The sequence below is a fragment of the Sapajus apella genome, unplaced genomic scaffold, assembly GCF_009761245.1.
Source record: "Sapajus apella isolate SASKATOON/1434 unplaced genomic scaffold, GSC_monkey_1.0 scaffold33, whole genome shotgun sequence".
Taxonomy (NCBI): Eukaryota; Metazoa; Chordata; class Mammalia; order Primates; family Cebidae; genus Sapajus; species Sapajus apella.
The window spans coordinates 20,974,925-20,996,492 of NW_022436973.1; the positions used below are offsets into that span (position 1 = coordinate 20,974,925).

Below are 21,568 nucleotides of genomic sequence, written 5' to 3' on the forward strand. Positions count from 1 at the left end.
TTATGGAATTCTAACCCCTTGGGCATCAGAATCTACACTTCTGAGGTTAGAGAGATATTTATAGCATGTGGCATTATGGAAAAGTGACCCCTCCAGCCCTGTTTCCTTTGTGAAAATCAAAGGATGCTTCTTCCTAAGATGTCCTGGGAATGATATAGCTTTTGTTTTAATGAACTTATTGTGTTTTTGTAGATTATTATTTTTCCTGGAATACTTTTTGGGAGTTTTTGCAAATGAAAATATGAGCTCATATTTTAGACTTTTACTTTTGCTAGTTGCTTAGATAGATCCACCATAGGCTGTGAATTATCATTTCTTTTAGACTTCTGTGTTTATTTTCTGCTCCAAAAAGGATGGAATAAATAGATAGAGCAGTTGGGGTAGAGGCTGTGAGTGGGGAGCAAGGTGGAAGGAAAGGCAGGCGCAGCTGAGGGTGCAGGCCTGACTCCCAGCAGCACCCCGCCGGAAGGGTGGCAGATGGCCTCTGTAGGCTTTTTTGGGTTGTTTTTGTTTTCTGAGCAGCTCACCACTCATTTTCTTAGGCTTAGAGCAGCAGAAGGAAAAGTTTCTCATGTCCAGCTTTCGTGGTTTTTAAGGCACAGTCTCAGACTTCTCCAGCTGCAAGGTAGTTCCCCTGTTGTGTTTCAGTTCCGTATCTGCTTAGCGTGTTTGACTGCCTCTTGCTGGATGTTGAGGGTGAAGGGAGCCTGAGGAGAAATTATGGCCTGTGCCCTTGAGGGGTGGGCCCCCTATTCTGCAGAAGCGTCTCGAGTACAGGAAGAAACAAAGTGCTATGGTCAGGTCATCCCTCCTCGTTTCACATGGGCTCTTGATCTGAGTGGAATGCTATCCTGGAAACCTGTTTCATTCTATAAAAAGGACCAGAGTTGATGGCAACCCATGAAGGTGAAACAGATGTGTGTCTTTGCAGACCTCATTCAAGCACAGAAGGCCCACTCTAGGATGTCACAGCATGGGGCACGTTTCCCAAGGCTGACTGGCCAAGGCCACATGAAGCATGTCTGGGTTGGCAGGCTGCAGGCCCTTCCTTCGCTGCACATCTCTCCCGGCATCAAAATGATTTCTTTTCCTCCAGGGGCTGTTGTCTTTTTGCATTGAAGGTTGTGGGTTTTAGCCCTAGTTGTCATGGATTTAGGAGGCTTTGGTTCTTTCCAAGCCTTTGTTCGGGGAAAGGCAGTTCCTCATGGGTGCTACTTCCCTCTCCCTCCCTGCCTTTTCCTTCTCCCTCCTCTCCTTTGACCTTGATCCCTTGAGCTTTGCTTCACGGAGGTCTTCATTACCAAGTTCCCCTGAGCGAGGTTTCAACAGTTCTCATTCTGGTTGGTCTGTGATGTCAATTCCAGCTAACCCTTGTTCTTGGTAATAGTACAAAGCCTTTAAAATCCAGAGAAATCAGGGCAGGGTTGTTGAGGTGCTGCAGCCTGCAGCTGTCATTCTTTCGTGGCACCTCCAAGCTTCCCAGAGTTCCCACCCCAACCCTTGGTGTCTCTAGGGTCCTCCGAGACCCTGCCCCACTGTCCCAACACTGTCTCTCCCACAGGCTGGCAGGAGAGCCTTACAGTGTTTAAGGGGCCACCCCCAGCCTTTCAATCCAGGCCCCTCTTAGAGGCAGCACTATGACCTCTCCAGCAAAATGAAAGGTAGGAAGGATGTCCCCTCTCAGAGGAGCCCCTCCTGGCCACACTCAGGCCTGCTGTAAGCACACAGCACATTGATGTGCTGAGAAAAGGTAGCGTTTGGCCAAAAGCATCATTGTAGCTGGTTTAGGAACCTGGTCTCTAAACAGATTGTCTGCTCTAAAGAGAGAGAGTTCCTCTGTCTTCTATCCTGTCAGGTTCCTGGGGTCCTATTGGAACGTTGTTCATGATATGTGTTCACTGACTACAAGGAGTGGCTCCAGGAGACTTTAAGGTCTTACATCTGAGGACTTTGAACTCATGACTGTTTATAAAACTTAGAAGCATGGAGGGATGCAGTGATTAGATTGGAGCGGGTGAGGCTTGGACCCCCTCTCCCCACTTCTCTTTATATGTATTTGCATTGGGATACAAGTGTAATTTTTAAAATTTTTGAGCCACTTGAAAGCAAAGTTGTAGGCTGGGCAAGGCGGTTCAGGGCTGTAATCCCAGCACTTTGGGAGGCTGAGGCAGGAGGATTGCTTGAGCCCAGGAGTTTGAGACCAGCCTGGACAACATAGTGAGACCTTATCTCAACAAATAATAAAAATAATTAGCTAGGTGTGGTGATGTGCACCTGTGGTCCCAGCTACTCGGGAGGCTGAGGTAGAAGTATCTCTCGAGCCCAGGAGCTTGAGGCTTCACTGAGCTGTGATCACCCCACTGCATTCCAGCCTGGAAGACAGTGTGAGAGCCTGTCTTAAAACAAACAAACAAAAAAGAAGTAAAGTTGCAGAGAGCATCATGGCTCACCCCTATATACTCTCCTAGCAATGAGCAATGACGGTGTCTCTTACGCATCACAAGAGATCATTTATCACACCCAAGGACATTAACAATCATTCCGTCACATCATCTCATATGCAGTTCATATTTAACTTTTCAGTTGTCCCTAAAATACCTTTCACAGTTACTCCCTCCCTAAACCAGTAACCTTCATGTGGTGCCTTTGTTTGTTGGGTCTCTTTGCTGTCTGCACCTTTTCTTCCCCACATCATCATCTTTTTTAAAAACTTCCAGAACTGATGTCTCATGAGTGTCCCATGGTCTGATTTTGTCTGATCGTGTCCCTGTCGCATTGTTTGATTTGTCCCACAATCCCTCTCATTTGTTGTCAACCAGAAGATGGGGCTGGAGGCGTGATTGATTTAGGGTAAACATTTTTGCCAAAATTACCATGTAGGAGATGTCAAATCCTTTGGATTCTGTCATGTCAAGCAGGCACATAATAGCAAGCTATAGGGTTTGGGGCCCAAATAAAAAAAAATTTACCACCCATTTAACTAAAAAAGAATTATTGTACATTAATGTGGGAATCCAGGCCAGGCATGGTGGCTCACACCTGTAATCCCAACACTTTGGGAGGCCGAGGGGGGTGGATCACCTGAGGTCAGGAGTTGGAGACCAGCCTGGCCAACATGTGAAACCCCATCTCTACTAAAAATACAGAAAATACTGGGCATGCTGGTGGGTGCCTAAATATCCCAGCTACTCAGGAGGCTGAGGCAGGAGAATCTCTTGGATGTGGGAGGCGGAGATTGCAGTGAGCTGAGATAAGGGAGACCAGTGAGAATGCAGAGGCAATGACCTTGACTGAGAGTCTCTGCTCTGTTCCCCCCTGCCAGCTGCACTGGAGTCCTTGAATTCAAAGGCAGCTGGGTTCCCTTTGCATTATTCAATAGTCGTGTGACTTTGGACAAGCTCTTTCCAAAGAGGTCTCTCCAAGCCCTGTTTCCTCAATGGTAAACTGACAATAAGATTGTTAGTGAGCCGGGTGTCATGGCTTATGCCTGCAATCCCAGCACTTTGGGAGGCCGAGGTGGGAGATGGCTTGAACCTAGAAGTTCAAGACCAGCCTGGGCAACATAAGGAGACCTTGTCTCTACAAAAACGTCAAAAAAAATTAGCCAGGTGTGGTGGTGCACACCTGTCCCAGCTACTCGGGAGGCTGAGGTGGGAAGATTACTTGAGGCCAGGTCAAGGCTACAGTGAGCCATGATTTGCGCCACTCCACTCCAGCCTGGGTGACAGAGCGATACCCTGTCTCAAAAGAAAGGTTGTCAGCATCAAGTGAGATGATGCCTGGTACCTGTCCACTCTCACTGGCTGACTCTTTATCTTAGTGAGCTCCCTGGGAGGGAAGGAGGCAGGTAGTACAGCAGTTGTGCAGTGAGCAACGGCTGGGCAGCCTCGTGGAGCAACGCGGACCTGATGAGTGCAGCAGGGCTCGGGTCAGCCACACTGCCAGTGTCCCCAGTCAGGGTGGGTCCACTGACCCTGGAGTCTGTGGCAGAGGCTGTCAGAAAGCTGTAAGGACGTTTGATCCAGCCCCTCCTGAAGCCTGAGTCCCTCTTGCCTGAGCCGAGCTTGTTCTCTGGGGTGAGTCTACTCGATTTTGTTCCTGAAATTCTAGCTTTTCTGGATGGTCTCCCTTCAGTTACTACACCCTTTCTATGTTTGCTGGTATTTGTGATGTTTCAGGGGCCTGGGAGTCCCACTGAGTCCTCTTGTTGCTTATAAGTTTAATGAATTTAGTTCTCTAAAACTTTTCTTCTTCGACTGTCAGGTCCCACTTGCCCCAAACATATTTCCCTGTGCTCTGAATTGCTCATCCTCCTCCTCCTCATGGCCTTCTGCTCCTCCCCACCCTCCCATTCCCTCCCCTAACCCCAATTCTTTCGTTTTAGGCAGGTGACTGCCCTGGCAAAAGCAGCCCTACACAGGAGTGAATAGTACCAAATAAGGACGGAAGCTTTTTTCCTGTTTTAAATTTGGGGAGTTTTTTCAACATTTGGCATGACTATGGTGTCTTAAGGAATATGTTATCGTCTCCCTGCCTCCGCTGCCCAAAACACTTGATAGATTGATAGACATAGTTTTTTTAAATGTCCCCTCTATTGAGGGACAATAGACATGCAGTAGAATTCAGCCTTAAGCTGTGTAGTCAGTTGAGCTTATACCGTACACATGGTATAAGCTCACACAATCACATCACCATCACCACGATCTACAGAGAGAGTACAGGCTACTTTCCAACAGTTCAACAGATCAGTGGATGGATGAATGGATGAATGGATAGATACAGTAAATGATAGAACATGTTATTAATTAAGAAAACGTTTTCTTTGACACATTATGTCTTTCTTTTCTTTTTCTTTTTCTTTTTTCTTTTTTTTTGGGGGGGGGGGGCAGGGATGGAGTCTCGCTGTGTTGCCCAGGATGAAGTGTAGTGGCATGATCTCAACTCACTGCAACCTCCGCCTTCTGGGTTCAAGCGATTCTCCTGCCTCAGCCTACCAAGTAGCTGGGATATAGGCACCCACCACCATGCCCGGCTAATTTTTGTATTTTTAGTAGAGACGGGGTTTCACCATGTTGGCCAGGCTGGTCTCGAACTCCTGACCTCACATGATCCACCCCCGCAGCCTCCCAAAGTGCTGAGATTACAGGCATGAGCCACTGCGTCTGGCCTTGCTTTTCTTTAAAAGTACTTGGTACACACACTCCTAGTGGTAGATTCAGTAATGAACCTATAGCTCCTCAAAGCCAAACCTGTTACATCACTTAGGGATTATTTTTTCAAAATTTTTTACTGCAGTTTTACATCTCAAGTCAATGTTCATTTGACAATGCAAGGTTTTGTACCAACTTTGGTTGTTGTCTTGGTAGATTAAGGAAGCCAGGCACAGAGTATATATGGTCTGTGTTGGTGAATTTTGTTTTTGTTTTATTCATTTTCATTAAGTTTAGTTCTGGGCAGATACAGCTTGTACCTTCATGGTGCTTCCCATAGAAACCATTCATCAGCTTTTAAACTTTCTCTGATGGCAGCAGAGGAGGACTGCAAGCCCCCCAGCATCTGGAGGCATATCTGGGTGAATCATGAAAACCCATGCACATTTCGCCCCCAACTCTGAATGATTTTAATCTAATCATATCTCTCTTCCAAATTTGCAGTCAAAATCAACTCATCAGAAAGGCTTAACCTCTTATTTTTAGTTTAATAGAATTCCTTTCTGAGAATATTTGTAAATAGCTCCTTCAATTTATTAAGTATTCATTGGTGCTGGGGATACTTGGTGGGTAAAGATGGTGGGTGAAGCCTATTGAGGGACCACCACCTCAAGATTGTGATGGGCAGGACAGCTCGTGGGGAGTGCACCAACCAGCACAGACAGCAGCAGCCTGAGGAACGGAGCAGCTAGAGGCTGGGTGCATGTGGAGACCTGATTCAGGTTGGCTCGTCATGTGAGCCGATGCCAAAAGGAGTTAAAAAGCAAAGACGTAGAAAAGAAAAAAAAATAGCAAAGACAATGCACAGACATGCCACAGCCTGTTGAGATGTCCTCTGTGGCTTGGTTCCTTCCAGACTGAGAATAGCTTCTGGGTTAAGGTCACCCCTCCCAGTTTGCCTCCAGTCGTCCTTTCAGGGCAGGCCCTTCACTCGTGTTCCTCTTGCTGCAGGAAGAATGCAGGGGGCGTTTGTCAATCGGTCCCCACTGACCTTCACCACATGAGCTCCCTGTGCTTTTGCCCAGGTGGAGAATCTGCGGTCCTCTGAGGGTTCCTGGGTCTGTCCTGTGGCTCTTGTTTTGCGCCTTTCCTCTCTCTGCCCTCAATATCCATAACCCTCACACACGTGGCAAAGCACTTCTCATGCTTTAAGACCCACTCAAGTGACTGCACCTGCAGAGCTTCACGGCATTTCACACCGTCACATCACTGCCCCTCATATGTGACCATAATTAGTGTCTTCTTCACGCAGCAAAAACAGAAGGGCTCAGGGTGTGTTTTCCATCGTCTGTCTGTCTATAATTGTGCCGACGTTAAGCAGATACCCAAGAATGTTTATCAGGTGACAAAATGATAAATCCCTTTACCTGGCACAGGGGTTTTCAGTCTCATTGTTGAAAATGCAGATTTGGTGCCACCCACCCCTGAATCTGGCTCACCAGGATGAGATGCAGAAATCTCCACATTTAACCAGCGCTCCCAGAGAATCCTGAAGCAGCATCCTGGTAACTTGGGAGGTGACTTGCAGAAATCTTGACAAAATGTCCCAGGTTATAGGGAAACACATTACAGATTCAAAGGAGATCCTGGAATATTTATTGGAGGAGGTGATATTTTTCTCTGTGCTTTAAATGACAAATTAAAGCTGAGCTCGTATGAAGAAGCTGGTGAGAGAAACCAGGCTAGAGGCAGGGTTCAGGTTACCTGGGTATCAAGCTGGACATAGGGGTCCTCTAGCAGGGTTTTGAATAAAGTAAGGACTTGTGGAGGTTGCTTAGGTTCTTCTGCCGTCCTGAGGCAGGAGCACGACATGGGATCTCCTCATGACAAAGTTGCTGGTCTGCTCAGGATTTTGTTTTTTTAAACTAATACTAGTGACCACTGTTAACTGTGAGAGTTTGCAGCTGCAGACATCCACTGCCTCTTCACATATTTAAGATATATTTTCCCTGTAGACAGATCAGAAAAACTTGCTTTGTAAAAGGCCAACAGTAAATATCCTGTGCTTTGTGTAAATATCCTGCTGAGCTCTACTGTGGTAGCGTGAAAGCAGCCGTAGACCATGAGTAAATAAATGGCTGTCCTTTGTTACAGTACAACGTTACTTACAAAAACCAGATCCCAGATCTGGCCCAGTGGCTGGTTTGGCAGCGCTTGGTGTAAAGAAAAGCACAGTTCACTGTATTTCCTTTCCACTCATTAGTACAAAATAAAAGAGCAGGCAGTCTTCTTGGCCTGGGGAGACCCACCTGAGTGCCTGATGTTTACGTGGTCACATGAGTGCAACAGGAGCCGTGTTGTAGGTGCAGAGAGAAGAGCTGAGAATTGACCAGCATCACACTGGGCAAGCACCTGAAAAAGCCATTTTTTCAACTGCAGCTGTTTTCTTAAAAACAAAGTTGGTTTTGTTAATTGTGATCTACGGAAGCTCTCATTTGTTTAATGTGTTCAAATGCTCTTGTTGCAACTGTCCCTAAGAATGTTTCAGTCAAGCCAGTGACAGAGTCCACACTTAGTACTGGCGTCTTAACAGCTTGTGTCAGGTGGCATTGCCTGGCTAGATGGGAACACATAATGCTGGCATGAGCAGCCCTTTCAAGATCATCTCAGGAGACGTTTTTTGTCGTCGCCTGTTTCAGAGGAACCCAAGGTCCCAGCAGCATGCAAATACGCGAGTGTCTTTGCAGCAGCGCTCTTGTGACTTTTAGTGCTAGTTAAGCCATCAGATGCTCACCCTGAAAGGTGCCCAGTTCAGATGCTAAGGTCAGGTTCAGACTGAGGTCCAACTGAGGAGTAGAAGCCAGATCCAGTCTTTCCTTTTGCCATTTCCAGTGACTTACCAATGTAGTGTGATGTGTGATGGCCATTCCTAAGGATAAAATCTCTAAACGCAGTTCACTATTCGTATTCCATTGCCTTAGGATGCATTGCTTAAAATCTGAAACCGTAGTAAACCAGGTGGCATTTGGACCATTCCTTCCATCCCTAATTACATGCTGTCCTTTCAGTACAGTCCTGAAAATTTGTGCTTACGGAATGCTTAGAAGTCAGTGTTTTCCCCTTGACGTACATTCTCACTTCAGGTGACCTTCACTTCTGCTATCCTCTGGGCCCCTATGGCAGGTAATTATAACTGGATGGTTGTTGAAGGGCATGCCCATGGGAGTGGCCATCAGCAATGCATCTGGTGTGTACAGTGTAGCCTGCCTATGTGCCTTAAAGCCAGCACCCTGCCTACTCTGGGTTGATGTCATTGCATGACTAAACAGCCAGGAGAGCATCTGTAACAAGGAAGTCTTGAGCTCACTGGCTCAGAATGGTGTGTGCTGGGTTCTGGACTTGCCTCGAGGCTGCTTGTCCTTTAGCCAGAGCCAGTTCGATTTCTCAGTCCAGCTCCTGTTTCACTGTGGGTAGGACTTGCTGCCAGACAGCTCAAAGGGAGGGATGCTGGGTCCCTGTCTCACTGGCAAGGCTACTGACCAGGCTTCCTGGGGCATTTCAGGATTTGGATGTGTGAGATTTCCCAGCTCTGAAAACAGGAGGAGCCAGTTTAATGTTTTACCATCAAAATTATATGAAAAATAGTGATTAAGTTTTCATGCTAACCCATAAAGCCACTTTAATGTGACTTAGCTAAAATGCTGTACATTTCCATTAAAAAATGGTCTTTTTGAATAGCTAAAGGCTTCATGAAGTCAATTTGAAAATATCTAAAATATAATCAAATCATATCATTTGAGGATCTCTGCATTTCGTTTAAGGATGTGGGCAGCAAATTTAACGGAGATTTCTGCAAGTTTTCTCGACCCTTTAAAATATGTTAGAATACCTTTAAGTATTTTTATGATTAAGCAGAATATTTATTATATCTGCTATTGTGTTGTCTTTGATCTGTGATTAGGGCAGGTTTTGATTCACAAAATGAAACAACAGAAGGATTTTTTTTCCTATGATAACCGATAAGAATTTAAAGGGAAGAGGAGGGAGGTAAAAAAGCAGAAATACATTGAATGTTTAAAAGCTTTATAAGCTCAGTAGGAAAGAGGGAAGCCCAAATGCCTGCAGCCCCCCCACCTGCAAGAGGAAAGGTGGTGATGGCAGGGACCAGTGTTGGGGTGTTGGCACTGACCACGGGGCCCACCCTGGAGCTGCCTGGGTGGGAGGAGAGTGGCAATGGGGAGGATGAGGAAGTCACTGGCTGTGGCTGCATGGCACAGGAGACCTTTGCAGACTGGGGCTTTTTCTTCTAGGTGTGCCTGCATTTACTCATGTGCTGTATGTCTATGGAAAAGACTGTTAAGCTGTCAAATAGTGAACTACTTCGGTAGTTCCCGATGCCGTGATCATGGTTTTGGTCTCGTTTCTTTTAGGTTACCCCTGTTTCAGGCCAGTGCTTTTGCATTTTTGGCCCCTGCTCGAGCCATCCTGTCTTTAGATAAATGGAAATGTAACACCACAGGTAACTGCAGTTATTTCCACATATGTCATTGGGGTCCTTTAAAGCAGGTGTAAAGGGAGGCCTGGACATGCTGCCCTCAGCAGCGCTAAATTCTTTCTGGAATTAGGGACAAAGCACACAAACCCACAAACAGCTTAGAATGCTCCAATCTGTGGATCGTGTCTGTCTCTCTCTTTCTATCCACTTGTTCATCCCTAACCCTAGAGCAAGAAAAGATCAGAATTGATCTCATTTCTCTATGTTAATGAAATTGACAAACAGGGGAACGGAATAGAAAAATATTTGTGCTATTTTTCTGCCTCTCTCTTTCAGTGGATATTATGACCCACCAGTAATCACCTTCTTTGCTGCGTCAGCATCCCTTCTCTGAAACATCTTTGCTTTTTAAGGATCTGGCTACTGTGGTTTGCTGCAAATGACTTTCATTCCCCTTCCTTAGTGATTGCAAAGATCCTTAAGGAACCTGATAAGGTCAGGAAAAGATAGGGCATTTGAGAAAATCAGAGTCAGACCTGTCCTCTCAAAAATACAATTACATTTTGACCTTCTAGGAGCAAAGTTTTCCAGCCTTCATTTCCTTCCTTGCTCCTAGGGGTTACTTTGTGACCATTGATTTGATCTGGAAACTGGAAAAGACCCTCTGTTTTATCTAAGTTTTTCAGACCTCAGTCCAGCAACCTTGCTGTCGGGCAATTTCAATGAGGTGTGTGCAAAGGTTGTTTTTTTTTGTGTGAGGCTGGTGCTAGTAATGTGTATCACCACTTCAGTTAGCTTTTGACAATTTGGGGAGCTCTCAGTCGATGAATTCATTTGGTTAAATTAACGTTTGAGGATCCACCTTTCAATAAGATAAGCTGTCCTGTTGGAGGTTGAATTTTAGGGATGGGATTGACATAAATATAATAAAAACAGGGAGAAGATTCTGCTTAAAGGGTAAAATGAATATGCCATATGAGACGTCAGTTTCACTCCAAGAAAAACTTTGTTTTTGTTTTCAAGATGTTTCAGTTGCCAATGGAACAGCAGAGCTGTTGCACACAGAACACATCTGGTATCCCCGGATCCGAGAGGTAAAAGACAAGCATTCTCTGCTTTTGGCGTCTTCATGTTTCTTCTCAGCTTCACTGTTCGTTTACCCAAGAAATCGCAGTTGCTTTTACTGAGTGCTTCTTTTCTTTTTCAATTACTGATAATGTTTATTTCTCTTGTTAAAGTAAATGTAGTTAAGCAACACTCTAAAATAAAGCAATATGGAAATGCTTTGGGCAACGAGAAGGAATGGTTTTCTCCCTCCTGGACACCCACAGACCTGGCCACTCACACCCGCCAGCACAGCTAGCTGAGGTTCATGGCTCACTGACTGGATGGAGCTACAGAGGCTCATCATCGACAGATAGAATTGTTCACTCTGGCCTCAGTGTTTGCCTGTGTTCGTTGAAAGAACGAAAGATACTTGTCTGTCAAAGTGCAATTGAACAGAAGCAGACAGGAAGTACAGCTGACAGTGTATTAATGTTTTCCCAAACTTGTGAGATAATTCACCATCAGTTCAGAATGAGCACAGATGTGGCCATTCTGCACACTGAAAACATCCCTTTAGAATTTTTGTCAATAATACTGTCTTGTTGATGTCCTGGGAGTTGCTCATTCTTTAAAGCTGAGAAACTTTGTGCTGCAGTGTTCTTCTAAGGCTGGTCTTAAAATGTTGTGTTTCTTCAATGGGAATTATAAATTTTTGCCTGCATCATTTAGCAGTGGAAAAGGCACGTGGGCTTTGTGTCCAGGGCCCATTTCTGTAATACACCTGTATCAGGAATGCAGGCCCCAGTTAGCGCCCACTGAAGTTTCTTGTCAGGTCCTGGGGAATTTTCCAGCTATGTCTCCCCAGTTAGGTGATATAATAACTTGTTGCCTTGCAGAATTATCAGTTGTGGTTGCGGGTGACATTCTGAGTGTGCAATGTACGAGCAGCTCATTCTTGTGTCTGTGCCATCTCTTGTTGCAGATCCAGGGGGCCATCATCATGTCCTCACTGATAGAAGTAGTCATTGGCCTCCTAGGCCTGCCTGGGGCTCTACTGAAGTACATCGGGCCCTTGACCATTACACCCACGGTGGCCCTCATCGGCCTCTCTGGTTTCCAAGCAGCGGGGGAGAGAGCCGGGAAGCACTGGGGCATTGCCATGCTGTAAGTGGAAACATCTCCCCTCGTCCCATCACTGTGGGAGCAGCCTTTAGGAACATTCACACAGACTTCAGGAGATCATGTTTTGCAATAATAAGAATGGTCTGACAGTTTCAAATTTATTTGCCTCATGCTAGGGAACAGTCAAAGGGTTTTTGACCCAGAGGTTGGAAATTGACATGCAGTCGGGGTATTACAAAGACAGACTTAGCAGCAATATGAAGACGGTGGGTTGTAAGGTTTTAAGCTTTGGTAAGGTGGTGGCGCCATTTGTTCTTGACTTTTGAGGTCTTGCCAAGTCTCATGCACATGAATCGACATACTGAGAAGCCAAATTTTTATATCATGAGACTCAAAAATGCTTCCAGATTGGCAGTGGTCTAGAGTATTTCCAGAGAAGTCGTAGGAAAGATCTGTTGGCATTGATGATGTGACTCTTCTACCCAGGCCACACCGGGCTCTGCACTCCTGGCGGTGGGTGGGTGAGGGACATGGTTTCTGCCAGGGTCCTGCTAGTCAGTGCCTGTCCTTTCGTATAGAAATCACATCCATCAAAGATGCCCCTTGCCCTTTAAGTAAAGTTAACACTTTGTGTTAATGAAGACATATGGGAATTTGATAATATCACTGATGATTAGAGCCGCAGAACTCTGTCTAACACAGATTCCACATTCTCTGTGTGTCTACAGAGCATGTGTAAGAATTGATCATATGCAGGTATATGCTTCCATTACACTGGAATTTAACCAGCCAGTAAAATTCCTAAAACAAAATAAGTCATCACATATGAGAGGATTTTTCATTTGTTTTGTTTTGTGAAATGTTCTGCAATTATTTAATAACAGGTGGTATTTATTGATCTTTTACTATGCATCAATCCTTTATATAACACTTGTATAGAAAAAATAAAATAAAAAATTTAAAAAAAACACTTTTAATATAGTATCAGAGAAGGTACATCCTACTGTTACCCCATTGAACAGCAGAGGACACTGAGCACCATGATGTAATGTTATTGCCCAGAGTCACAGTAAGTTAAGTGGCCAAGGTGGGTTTCAAAACCCAAGTGTTAGAAATTAACTGGAACCCATCACACTCAATCCTGTTCTGTATATTAGAACATGATGTACAAATAAAGTGAACCATAGCAGAATTGTTATCTATACATTACAAAGTGAACCATAGCAGAATTGTTATCTACACATTACAAATTAAGGTGTGTGAAAATATCAAGTTTTTTTCTTCAAACAAGGTTGAAAGGAGGCATACCTCATACATGAGCATGAAGAACATGAATACCCAATCATCATGCTTATCCAATTTGTTTTTTTTTTTTTTTTTGAGACGCAGTCTCGCTCTGTTACCCAGGCTGGAGTGCAGTGGCCCTATCTTGGCTGACTGCAATCTCAGTCTCCCGGGTTCAAGCAGTTCTTCTGCCTTAGCCTCCCGAGTAGCTGGGGTTACAGGCACCAACCACCATGCCCGGGTAGTTTTTGTATTTTTAGTAGAGATAGGGTTTCATCATGTTGGCCAGGCTGGTCTCAAACTCCTGATCCACCTGCCTCAACCTCCCAAAGTGCTGGGGTTACAGGCATGAGTCACCATGCCCAGCACAAAATTGTTCTTAATATTCTCATTTTGCCAAAGGTTGTTTACAACATTCTTCACACAAGCAGAGGTGGGAAGATGGCATGTAAGAATGTTCTTCCAGCGAAATTTAATTAATGTCAAAATGGATAAATTGTAGGTATAGTACAGTAAAATTAGAAACCAATAGCAAAAGGTTGAACAAAACCCCCAAACCACTTAGAAGCTTAAAAAAAAAAAAAAAAGAGTGTTAAAAATCACTCTCAGGAAATTGAAACTTTACAATTAATTACTGATAGTTTAGGAAATGATGGCAAGAGCAGCAGTAGTCACACTTAGTAGCCAGAGTTGTTCTCAAGGAAATCCACAACCTTTAAAGCAAATAGAGTACATGAGGAATTTCAGTAGCTAAGAAAAGAGGACAAAAAAATGAACCTAGTAAAAGCAGGGGAAAAGAACTAAAGATACTGAAAATGTGAAACAAATAGAAGCAATACATCTAAAAGCTGGTCTCTTGAGGGGAGAAAATCCCAATATACACAAACTTCCGGCAAAGCTAAGCAGGATAAGAGGATGCCTTTGCATATAGATCTGCCACAGAGCTAGTCAGAGGGAGCTAAACTGTTACCTCCCCCCAAATTAAAACAAAAAGTAAGAAAATAATGGTTTTCAGAAAAGCCTAAGTAACCAAAATGGACTCAGCCTTGCTCTTACCTCTAAGTATTGGAGCATCTCTGAACTTGGTCCTGCCTGACCCCTTCTCTCCATGCACTTCCCCCGAGGAGATCTCAGCTACTACATGGCACCCACGCATCTCCTTGATGGTGGATATTTCTATGGAAACCTGTAGTTCAGACCCATGAACTTCAGACTTCCAGATCCAGCCCCCAGCTTGCCCTCTCCACTTGCTGTTACACAAGACATCTCCAACTGTAAACGAACAACAACAACAAAAATCCCCAGACTTTTGCTGCTTTTCCTGCCCGCCCCCAAGCCAGTTTCTTCTGCCTTCCTCCTTTTGGTAAATGGCACAGCCGTGCTCCCAGTTGCTCCAGCCAGAAACTATCGGCTCTTGAGTCTTCCTTTTCCCCTGTCCCTCACACAGCCCCTCCTGCCCTTCCTCCTCCAGAACAAATTCTGAACCTGTTCTCTTCTCCAAGCCTTCACTGCTGCCTCCCTCTGGGAGCCTCACCCTTGGCCATTGATTCCTCACTGCCCCCAGTTCCTCCCTCATGTCTCCCAGGTGTCCTCCTCTGTCCCCTCCTTTTGAAACATCAGTTAGACACAAGCTAGAATTCTGGAAGCTTTGGGGTCTTCTTGTTGTTCCAATGTCTGGAGCTTCATGTGCTGCCCTTGCTCGGTCTGTGTGCATCTCTTGGCCTGGACACCTGGGGCCCCTTTGCTCTGGGCACCCAGACATGCAGAGGTGGGACATGATCTTGAACTATTTACATGCCTTCCCCCACTCCACCCTTACCTGTCTCTTTCTGGAACTCTTCTTGACTCCTCCTGGACCCTTCCTCTTTCCTCTCCTGTTTTCTATCTCTTGGTTATTTTCTCTATTCGTGGGAATTCTCCTTTGCTTTATCTCTTATTCCTTCTGCCAAGACCGTCGTTTACACTGTGATGTTTTTTTCAGTTTCCAAGAGCTCTTCTGAGTCCTTGGGCTGTCAGCTCTGTGAGGGCAGGGCTTGTGCTCTGGACGGGTCACCTTGGTACCCCCAGCACCTGCCCCTCCCATGGCTGAGCTAGCGCTCAGTGAGCAGGTTGTGAACGAATGCAAGGAAGCTCAGGAAGCCCAGTAAAACCATGACCACAAGAGCGGCCAAGATAGTTGTTGAAGGACTCTGATTCCTAAAAGAATCCCTGGGCCCAAATGGTTAGACAGTGAGTGCATTCAGTTTTCAAGGAAGAGAGAACATATGCACCGTTTAAACTGTTCAAAGCTCTTTGAAAGGAGGGAAGGAACTCCCCAGCCAGTCTTAGTGGCAAATTCTGACTGAACTAATACAAAAGGAGAACCATGGACCATCTTGGGGTTTTGTTAAAAAACAAAAAATTCCTGAGCTGATGGATGTTTGGGGCACATTCCAAGCTATTAACCCCACGTTCAGATGTCTTCAGGTAGCATGCCAAAGTTCAGCATCATTCTCTACTGTAAGGCTCCTTGCAATCTTTAAAAATGCAAGTGTGCAGAAGAACCTATTCACCTTCAGAAAAGGGTCTTCATATCCAGCCCTGTCTTAAATGCCACATCTCTAAGCACATCTTGGCAGACTGTTCCTTAGAACGTTGTTTGGGAAGAGGCTGCTACAGATAACACACTGAAAGAACAATGCATAATGTGTCATTTCAAGAATTCACAGATGATCAAATATTAGAAAATGTGTTGAAATCGATCGTGACTCCATGGTAGATTTTATTTTTAAATTTTCAGACAGGGTCTTGCTTCATCACCCAGGCTGGAGTGCAGTGGCGCAATCTCATCTTACTGCAACCTCTGCCTCCTGGGTTCAGGCAATTCTCATTCCTCAGCCTCCCAAGAGTAGCTGGAACTACAGGGTAGATTTTATTAGTAAGCTCTTATTGATAAAAAACCATGGTACTAGTCCCTTCCTTTTAATTTTATTTTTAAAATTCAACCTACGTTCTTGTTGTAAACTTAGCAATGTGAGAATAGAAGGATATTTTTTTGGTCAGGGTGCAGGGGGGAACAGCTTTGCTCTTGTTGCCCAGGCTGGAGTGTAGTGGGGCAGTCTCGGCTCACTGTAACCTCCGCCTCCCGGGTTCAAACAATTCTCCTTCCTCAGCCTCCTCAGTAGCTGGGATTACAGGTATCCACCACCATACTCAGCTAATTTTTTATATTTTTAGTAGTGACAGGGTTTCACCATGTTGCCCAGCCCATGATCCACCCACCTCAGCCTCCCAAAGTGCTGGGATTATAGGCGTGAGCCACTGTGCCCGGCCAAATAGAAGAATTTTATGTGTAAGATAAAAATGCCTCATACTTAAATGATGAAAGACTCAAACCAGTCCTGTCTTTTGAAGTCAGGAAATTAAGCTTGTTTATTATCACTGGTATCATTTAAAGTTGTTCTACATATATACTAGTCAATGTATAAAACAAGAAAGTAAAATAATGTGGATCCATACCACGAAGGTCAGAGAGGAAAGTGGTTGGTGACTTGCCTGCAGAGGAATTAAATACATTCCACAGCTTCATAAATAATACTGTGGTCCTGGGACAGGGATAGACATTGGTAGAGCAAAGTAAGAAGAATGGAAATCGAATCAAGGAAAAATAAATATTTGGTATAGATGGCAGTCATATTTGAAACCAGTGGGGAATGGATAAATTGTGTAGGAAAAACTAAATAATTATTTTGGGGAAAAAGTTAGACTCCTAAATACCAAATTATGTTTCAGTTATATTAAAGACTTAAATATACAAAATAACCTTAAAAGTGCTAGAAGAACTAAATAACTATTTAATCCTAAGGGAACGAAGATCTTTCTTAAAGAAGATATTGAAAAGAGAAAGATTGATAGATTTTACTATTGTTGCATTTAAAACATCAAAAACCACTGAATTAAAAACAAATCTGGCACAGTGGCTCATACCTGTAACCCCAGCACTTTGGGAGGCTGAGGGAGGCAGATCACTTGAGCTCAGGAGTTCTCAGCCAGCCTGGCCAACCAACATGGTAAAACTCTATCTCTAATAAAAATACAAAAATTGGCCGTGTTTGGTGGCAGGTGCCTGTAATCTCAGCTACTCAGGAAGCTGAGGCACAAGAATCACTTGAACCCAGGAGGTGGAGGTTGCAGTGAGCCAAGGTTGTGCCACTGCACTCCAGCCTGGGTGACAGAACAAGACTCTGTCTTTAAAAAAAAAAAAAAAAAAACTGGGAAAGTACTTATAAAAATGTCACAGAAAGGCTAATGTCCCCAACTTGTAAAGAGTTCTACTGGTTAAAAGTGAGAGGATCCCAGTGGAGTAATGGATGAAGGGTGTGATAGGAGTAGCCATTTAGCAAAACAGGAACACTACACCTAGCTGATTAATGTGTGAAAAAGGCTTATCCTCCCAATTTGTTAAAATGTGTATTAGCCACATGACTCTATTGGAATTGAGAGTGAATAAGGTTGTACAAACTAAGTCACTCCAATAGAGATAGAGGTTAGAGATGGATCCTCAGGGGAGGGTGAGCATGGCCAGTCAATGGCTGCTCTTCCTAGCACAGTGCACAGTGCATTGGTAGAATCTACATTTTAAAACTTATTTTTTAATTTACTTTTCTTATGGAAAATTTCAAACCTATTCAGAAATAAAGAGAGTTTAATTAACCTCCATGTATCAATACCAGGCACTCCAAAACAGTATATTTTTATCTACATCCCACTGTTTTCCACCCCCCCCCCAATTCAGTTAAATTCTAGGTAGTTGAAATTTAACAGTAATTAAGCACAGAAATCTAAAGTAAAATAATAATCACCTCCTACTCCATCTCTCAAAAGAATCTCACAATTGTTAACTAGTAAAAAATTTAGTTTTTATCCTTCTAATTTCATATTTTTAAGCAAATAAGTATAAACTAGCATATATGCAGCTTCAATATTATTTTATTTTGTAATTTGTTTTTACCCCAATAATTTATTGGGTTTGCTTCTCCAAGACAGCATGTTTAGATTGATCCCTTTCTTTCTAAAGCTGCGCAGTGTTTAATAATAAAGGTCTATAATTTATTCAGCCATTTCTTAATTGATGCTCATGCATGTTGCTTAAATTTTTGCTACTGCCAAAAAATGCTGAAATGCTTACCTCCTGTGTGAAGATTGAGTATTAGAAGCAGTGATGATACAGTCGATTAAAGCTGTTTATATTGCTTCTGATGTCATACAGTATGGGAATTGTTAAACAAGCTGTGGTATGTCCATAAAACTGAATGCTAAGCAGTCACTAAGGTGCTGATGCAAATCTCTGTCTGACGAGGTGCAAAAGTGTTCTTAGTACTAACAATAGGTGCTGAGGCAGGTCAGGAAGCTGCATAAAGAATGATCGCAATTTGGGTTAGATAATGACCTCCTGGGGACAAGGAAGATAACAATCTGTCTTCCTCCAGCACCCAGCGAATATCCAGGGATTGAAAGCCGTTCAGAACAGACACACCACAATATTACGTGATTTTATTACTCAAGGGGGGATTATGGATGATTTTCAGGATTTTATCTTTCTCTTTTAAATGTTTTCTACAATTGAGTATGCATTACTTGCATAAAATTTTAAAGTAAAAGTTAACAAAGGTAACTGTGAGGCGGAAAGCAGCCAGTGGAGTAGACAGCAGCCCATCCTGAGAACTGGGGCTAGAACGCTTCATCCCTTGCTCATTTCAAATGTGTGGACATGGGTAGGTGTGCACCTCTAAGCCCCTGCCTCTCTGTCACAGGGGTGCCCACCCTCAGGTGTATTTGAGAATAAAAATAAACTTGAAGTAGACAGGTTTTAGAGCAGAAAGAGTCATGTTCATCTGCTGCCTAATCTACTTTCTAAATTTGAGTTGCCAGATTTGGGCCGGAGATCTGGGTGTCCCTCCTCAAATTCTGTGTGGTCTCTGTCCCCTCTTAAATGTGCAGGTGTGTTGCCCAAAATAATGATGACAAAAACAGCAGACTTGGGGCATCTTTAGAGCTCCTAATAATCACTCTGAAACAAATAAGTAGCATTTATTTTTTTCCAAACATGAAAATTGTGTGTAGGTCTAAGTTTACAGTGTTCCAGTTTTAGTATCCCTTGTTACTGTATTGCTTTTTGTTAAACTTCACTATCCCAGAGGAAGCGAAGTAACGTGGGCACTGTGTGTGTTTTCAACCTTGAACTGGTACTGGCAGTGGCCCCGATGGATCACCAATTCGCCGAAGCACCTGAGTAGTCAAGGAGGCCTGTGGAGCAACGTGCGCCTTTTCTCCAGCCAGGCTGCCATCCACGCCTCATTAGGAATGTGACAATGAAGTCACACTTGACCAGCTGTCGATGGAGCTAATGATTCCATCTCAGCAATTGGAACTGTGCCCAAGAACAATTAAGCTTAGCTTTAACTGAGAACCCACTCTTCCTGCCAGCTCTACCTCAGGTCGTAAGTCAAAGAGCGAGACCGTATGGAGACTGAGGCGCATTGTTGTGCTCCGTTTTTGTTTCGGTGATAAGTAAATCCACCCAGGAGGATGGGAAGTCACCCCACACCTGCCAGCTACATAGGAAACCAGACCGATGTCATGGACTGGTGTGTCAGGAAGTGCCGTTGTCCTGCTGTGGAGGGGTCAGCGTCTGCTGCTGCCTCCCATAGCACTTAGTGCAGTTCAGTCAGGACCGTGAGGCTCAGAGGAGAGGGACTTCCGCAGCCCTGCCTCTCTGCCCTGTGACCAGCGTGGCTAGAGTTCAAAGTTCATTTCAAGCCATGGGGCTAGATTCCTGGCCCCCCCCCCCCCCGCCCAACCCTGCAGCCCTTGCTGTGTGATCTTGGACCTCTGGCTTTGTCTCTGTAAAAAGGGGACGATCATGGAAGCCACCCCATAAGGTTGAGGCAATGCACAGGAAGACATTAGTGTAATGTCTGGCACGCAGAAGCCTCTCAGGAATGTTATTAATACTGAATTCTACTGTATCTAGTTTTCTTAAGCAGTGAAGCTTTACTTTTTGCTCTTTTGAAAGTAATTTATGCTTGTTGTAAGTACATTGGAAAATACAGAAAAGTGGGAAAACCAGTTGCAAATCATATAACTACCCAAAGAGAATCCCTGGGAGAACTTTGGATCATCTCCTTCTTACCTGTTTGTGTGTGTATGCAGTAGTTTCTCGGTTTGCTTTGTAGGTAATTCATAGTTGCAATCTTATAGTCTTTGCTGTATCTGGTATCTTTCCGCTTACGCAGTGTAAGCTTTTCCCATCAATGTGTACATTCTTTGGGTTTTCTTATTCTATTTAGGAAAAGCTGTCCTGAGGTATTTACATCACAGTTTCATTTCAGTGTCAAGAAATGCTAGGCAAATTAATTGTAACATCTTCCCCAAAGTAGTATTTCCAAAAGACACACATTCCAATAGATGCCCTGTTTCTCAAATAGTAGTTCAGAGGACTAGCAGCTTTCTAGGTAAATGAATTGAACACATACAGTCAATTTTGTCATAGAGGCTTCAAGTGTTATTTTGTAACAGAGACATGACAGCCTTTGACCTAGTTTGTTTTCTTTCTCTCCTCAGGACGATATTCCTAGTATTACTCTTTTCTCAATATGCCAGAAATGTTAAATTTCCTCTCCCGATTTATAAATCCAAGAAAGGATGGACTGCGTACAAGTTACAGCTGTTCAAAATGTTCCCTGTGAGTAGCTGACTTCTTCCCCTGCTGACATTTTTGCCTTTGGTTCATATGTAAGAGGATCAAGTAAAGGGACGGTTTTAAGCAGACCCCGCTTTGGGGACCATGTCTGTGCAGAGACATCAGGGTACTAATGACCACTCAGATCATCTTAGACTTAAAGGTTCTGGCTCTGAAATGGGAGCACATCCTTTTAGCAGTGCCAAAGGAATGGGACATTGTCCTTGGGACTGAGTGAGATTTGACTTCACGTGGCCTCTGTGGGCATGATGTCCATTCTTGTTTAACCAGCCAGACTTTGGAAAGGGTAAGATAAATTTACCTGAATGAAACTGCTCTCTCAATGAGATGTTCCATTCAAGGAAGAATAGGTCTGCAAAGTACTGGCGATAGTGGGCTCTGGGGATGATGTTCAGACCGTGGGAAAGGGGTGTTTTTCGTCAACACCTGGGAGCCATGCTGGCCTGACAGAGCTTCCCCTTGACCACTCCAGATCATCCTGGCCATCCTGGTATCCTGGCTGCTCTGCTTCATCTTCACGGTGACAGACGTCTTCCCTCCTGACAGCACAAAGTATGGCTTCTATGCTCGAACGGATGCCAGGCAGGGTGTGCTTCTGGTAGCCCCGTGGTTTAAGGTTCCATACCCATGTAAGTATTCTGATGGCTAGAGGGGTCAGGAGCCCAGGAGGGCCCAACTGAGAGGGGTTGGAAGTTTGGCAGAACAGCCTTCTTTGTCCCAGAATGTCCC

The 21,568-nt window shown here is 44.3% G+C and overlaps 1 protein-coding gene across 6 annotated transcripts in view; it reads left to right on the forward strand.

The window, feature by feature from the left end:
• Nucleotides 1–21,568, forward strand: part of SLC23A2 (solute carrier family 23 member 2) — a 138,305-nt gene that overhangs the window by 95,599 nt on the left and 21,138 nt on the right. For all 6 annotated transcript variants that reach the window (XR_004274143.1, XM_032295491.1, XM_032295492.1 and 3 more), the window contains 5 exons: nucleotides 9,581–9,669; nucleotides 10,669–10,739; nucleotides 11,675–11,856; nucleotides 20,701–20,821; nucleotides 21,312–21,468. Coding sequence is in view for 5 of the 6 variants with exons in the window: in XM_032295491.1 (XP_032151382.1) it covers nucleotides 9,581–9,669; nucleotides 10,669–10,739; nucleotides 11,675–11,856; nucleotides 20,701–20,821; nucleotides 21,312–21,468 (620 nt within the window). In the remaining variant the exon portion in view is untranslated. The remainder of the gene's footprint in view (nucleotides 1–9,580; nucleotides 9,670–10,668; nucleotides 10,740–11,674; nucleotides 11,857–20,700; nucleotides 20,822–21,311; nucleotides 21,469–21,568) is intronic.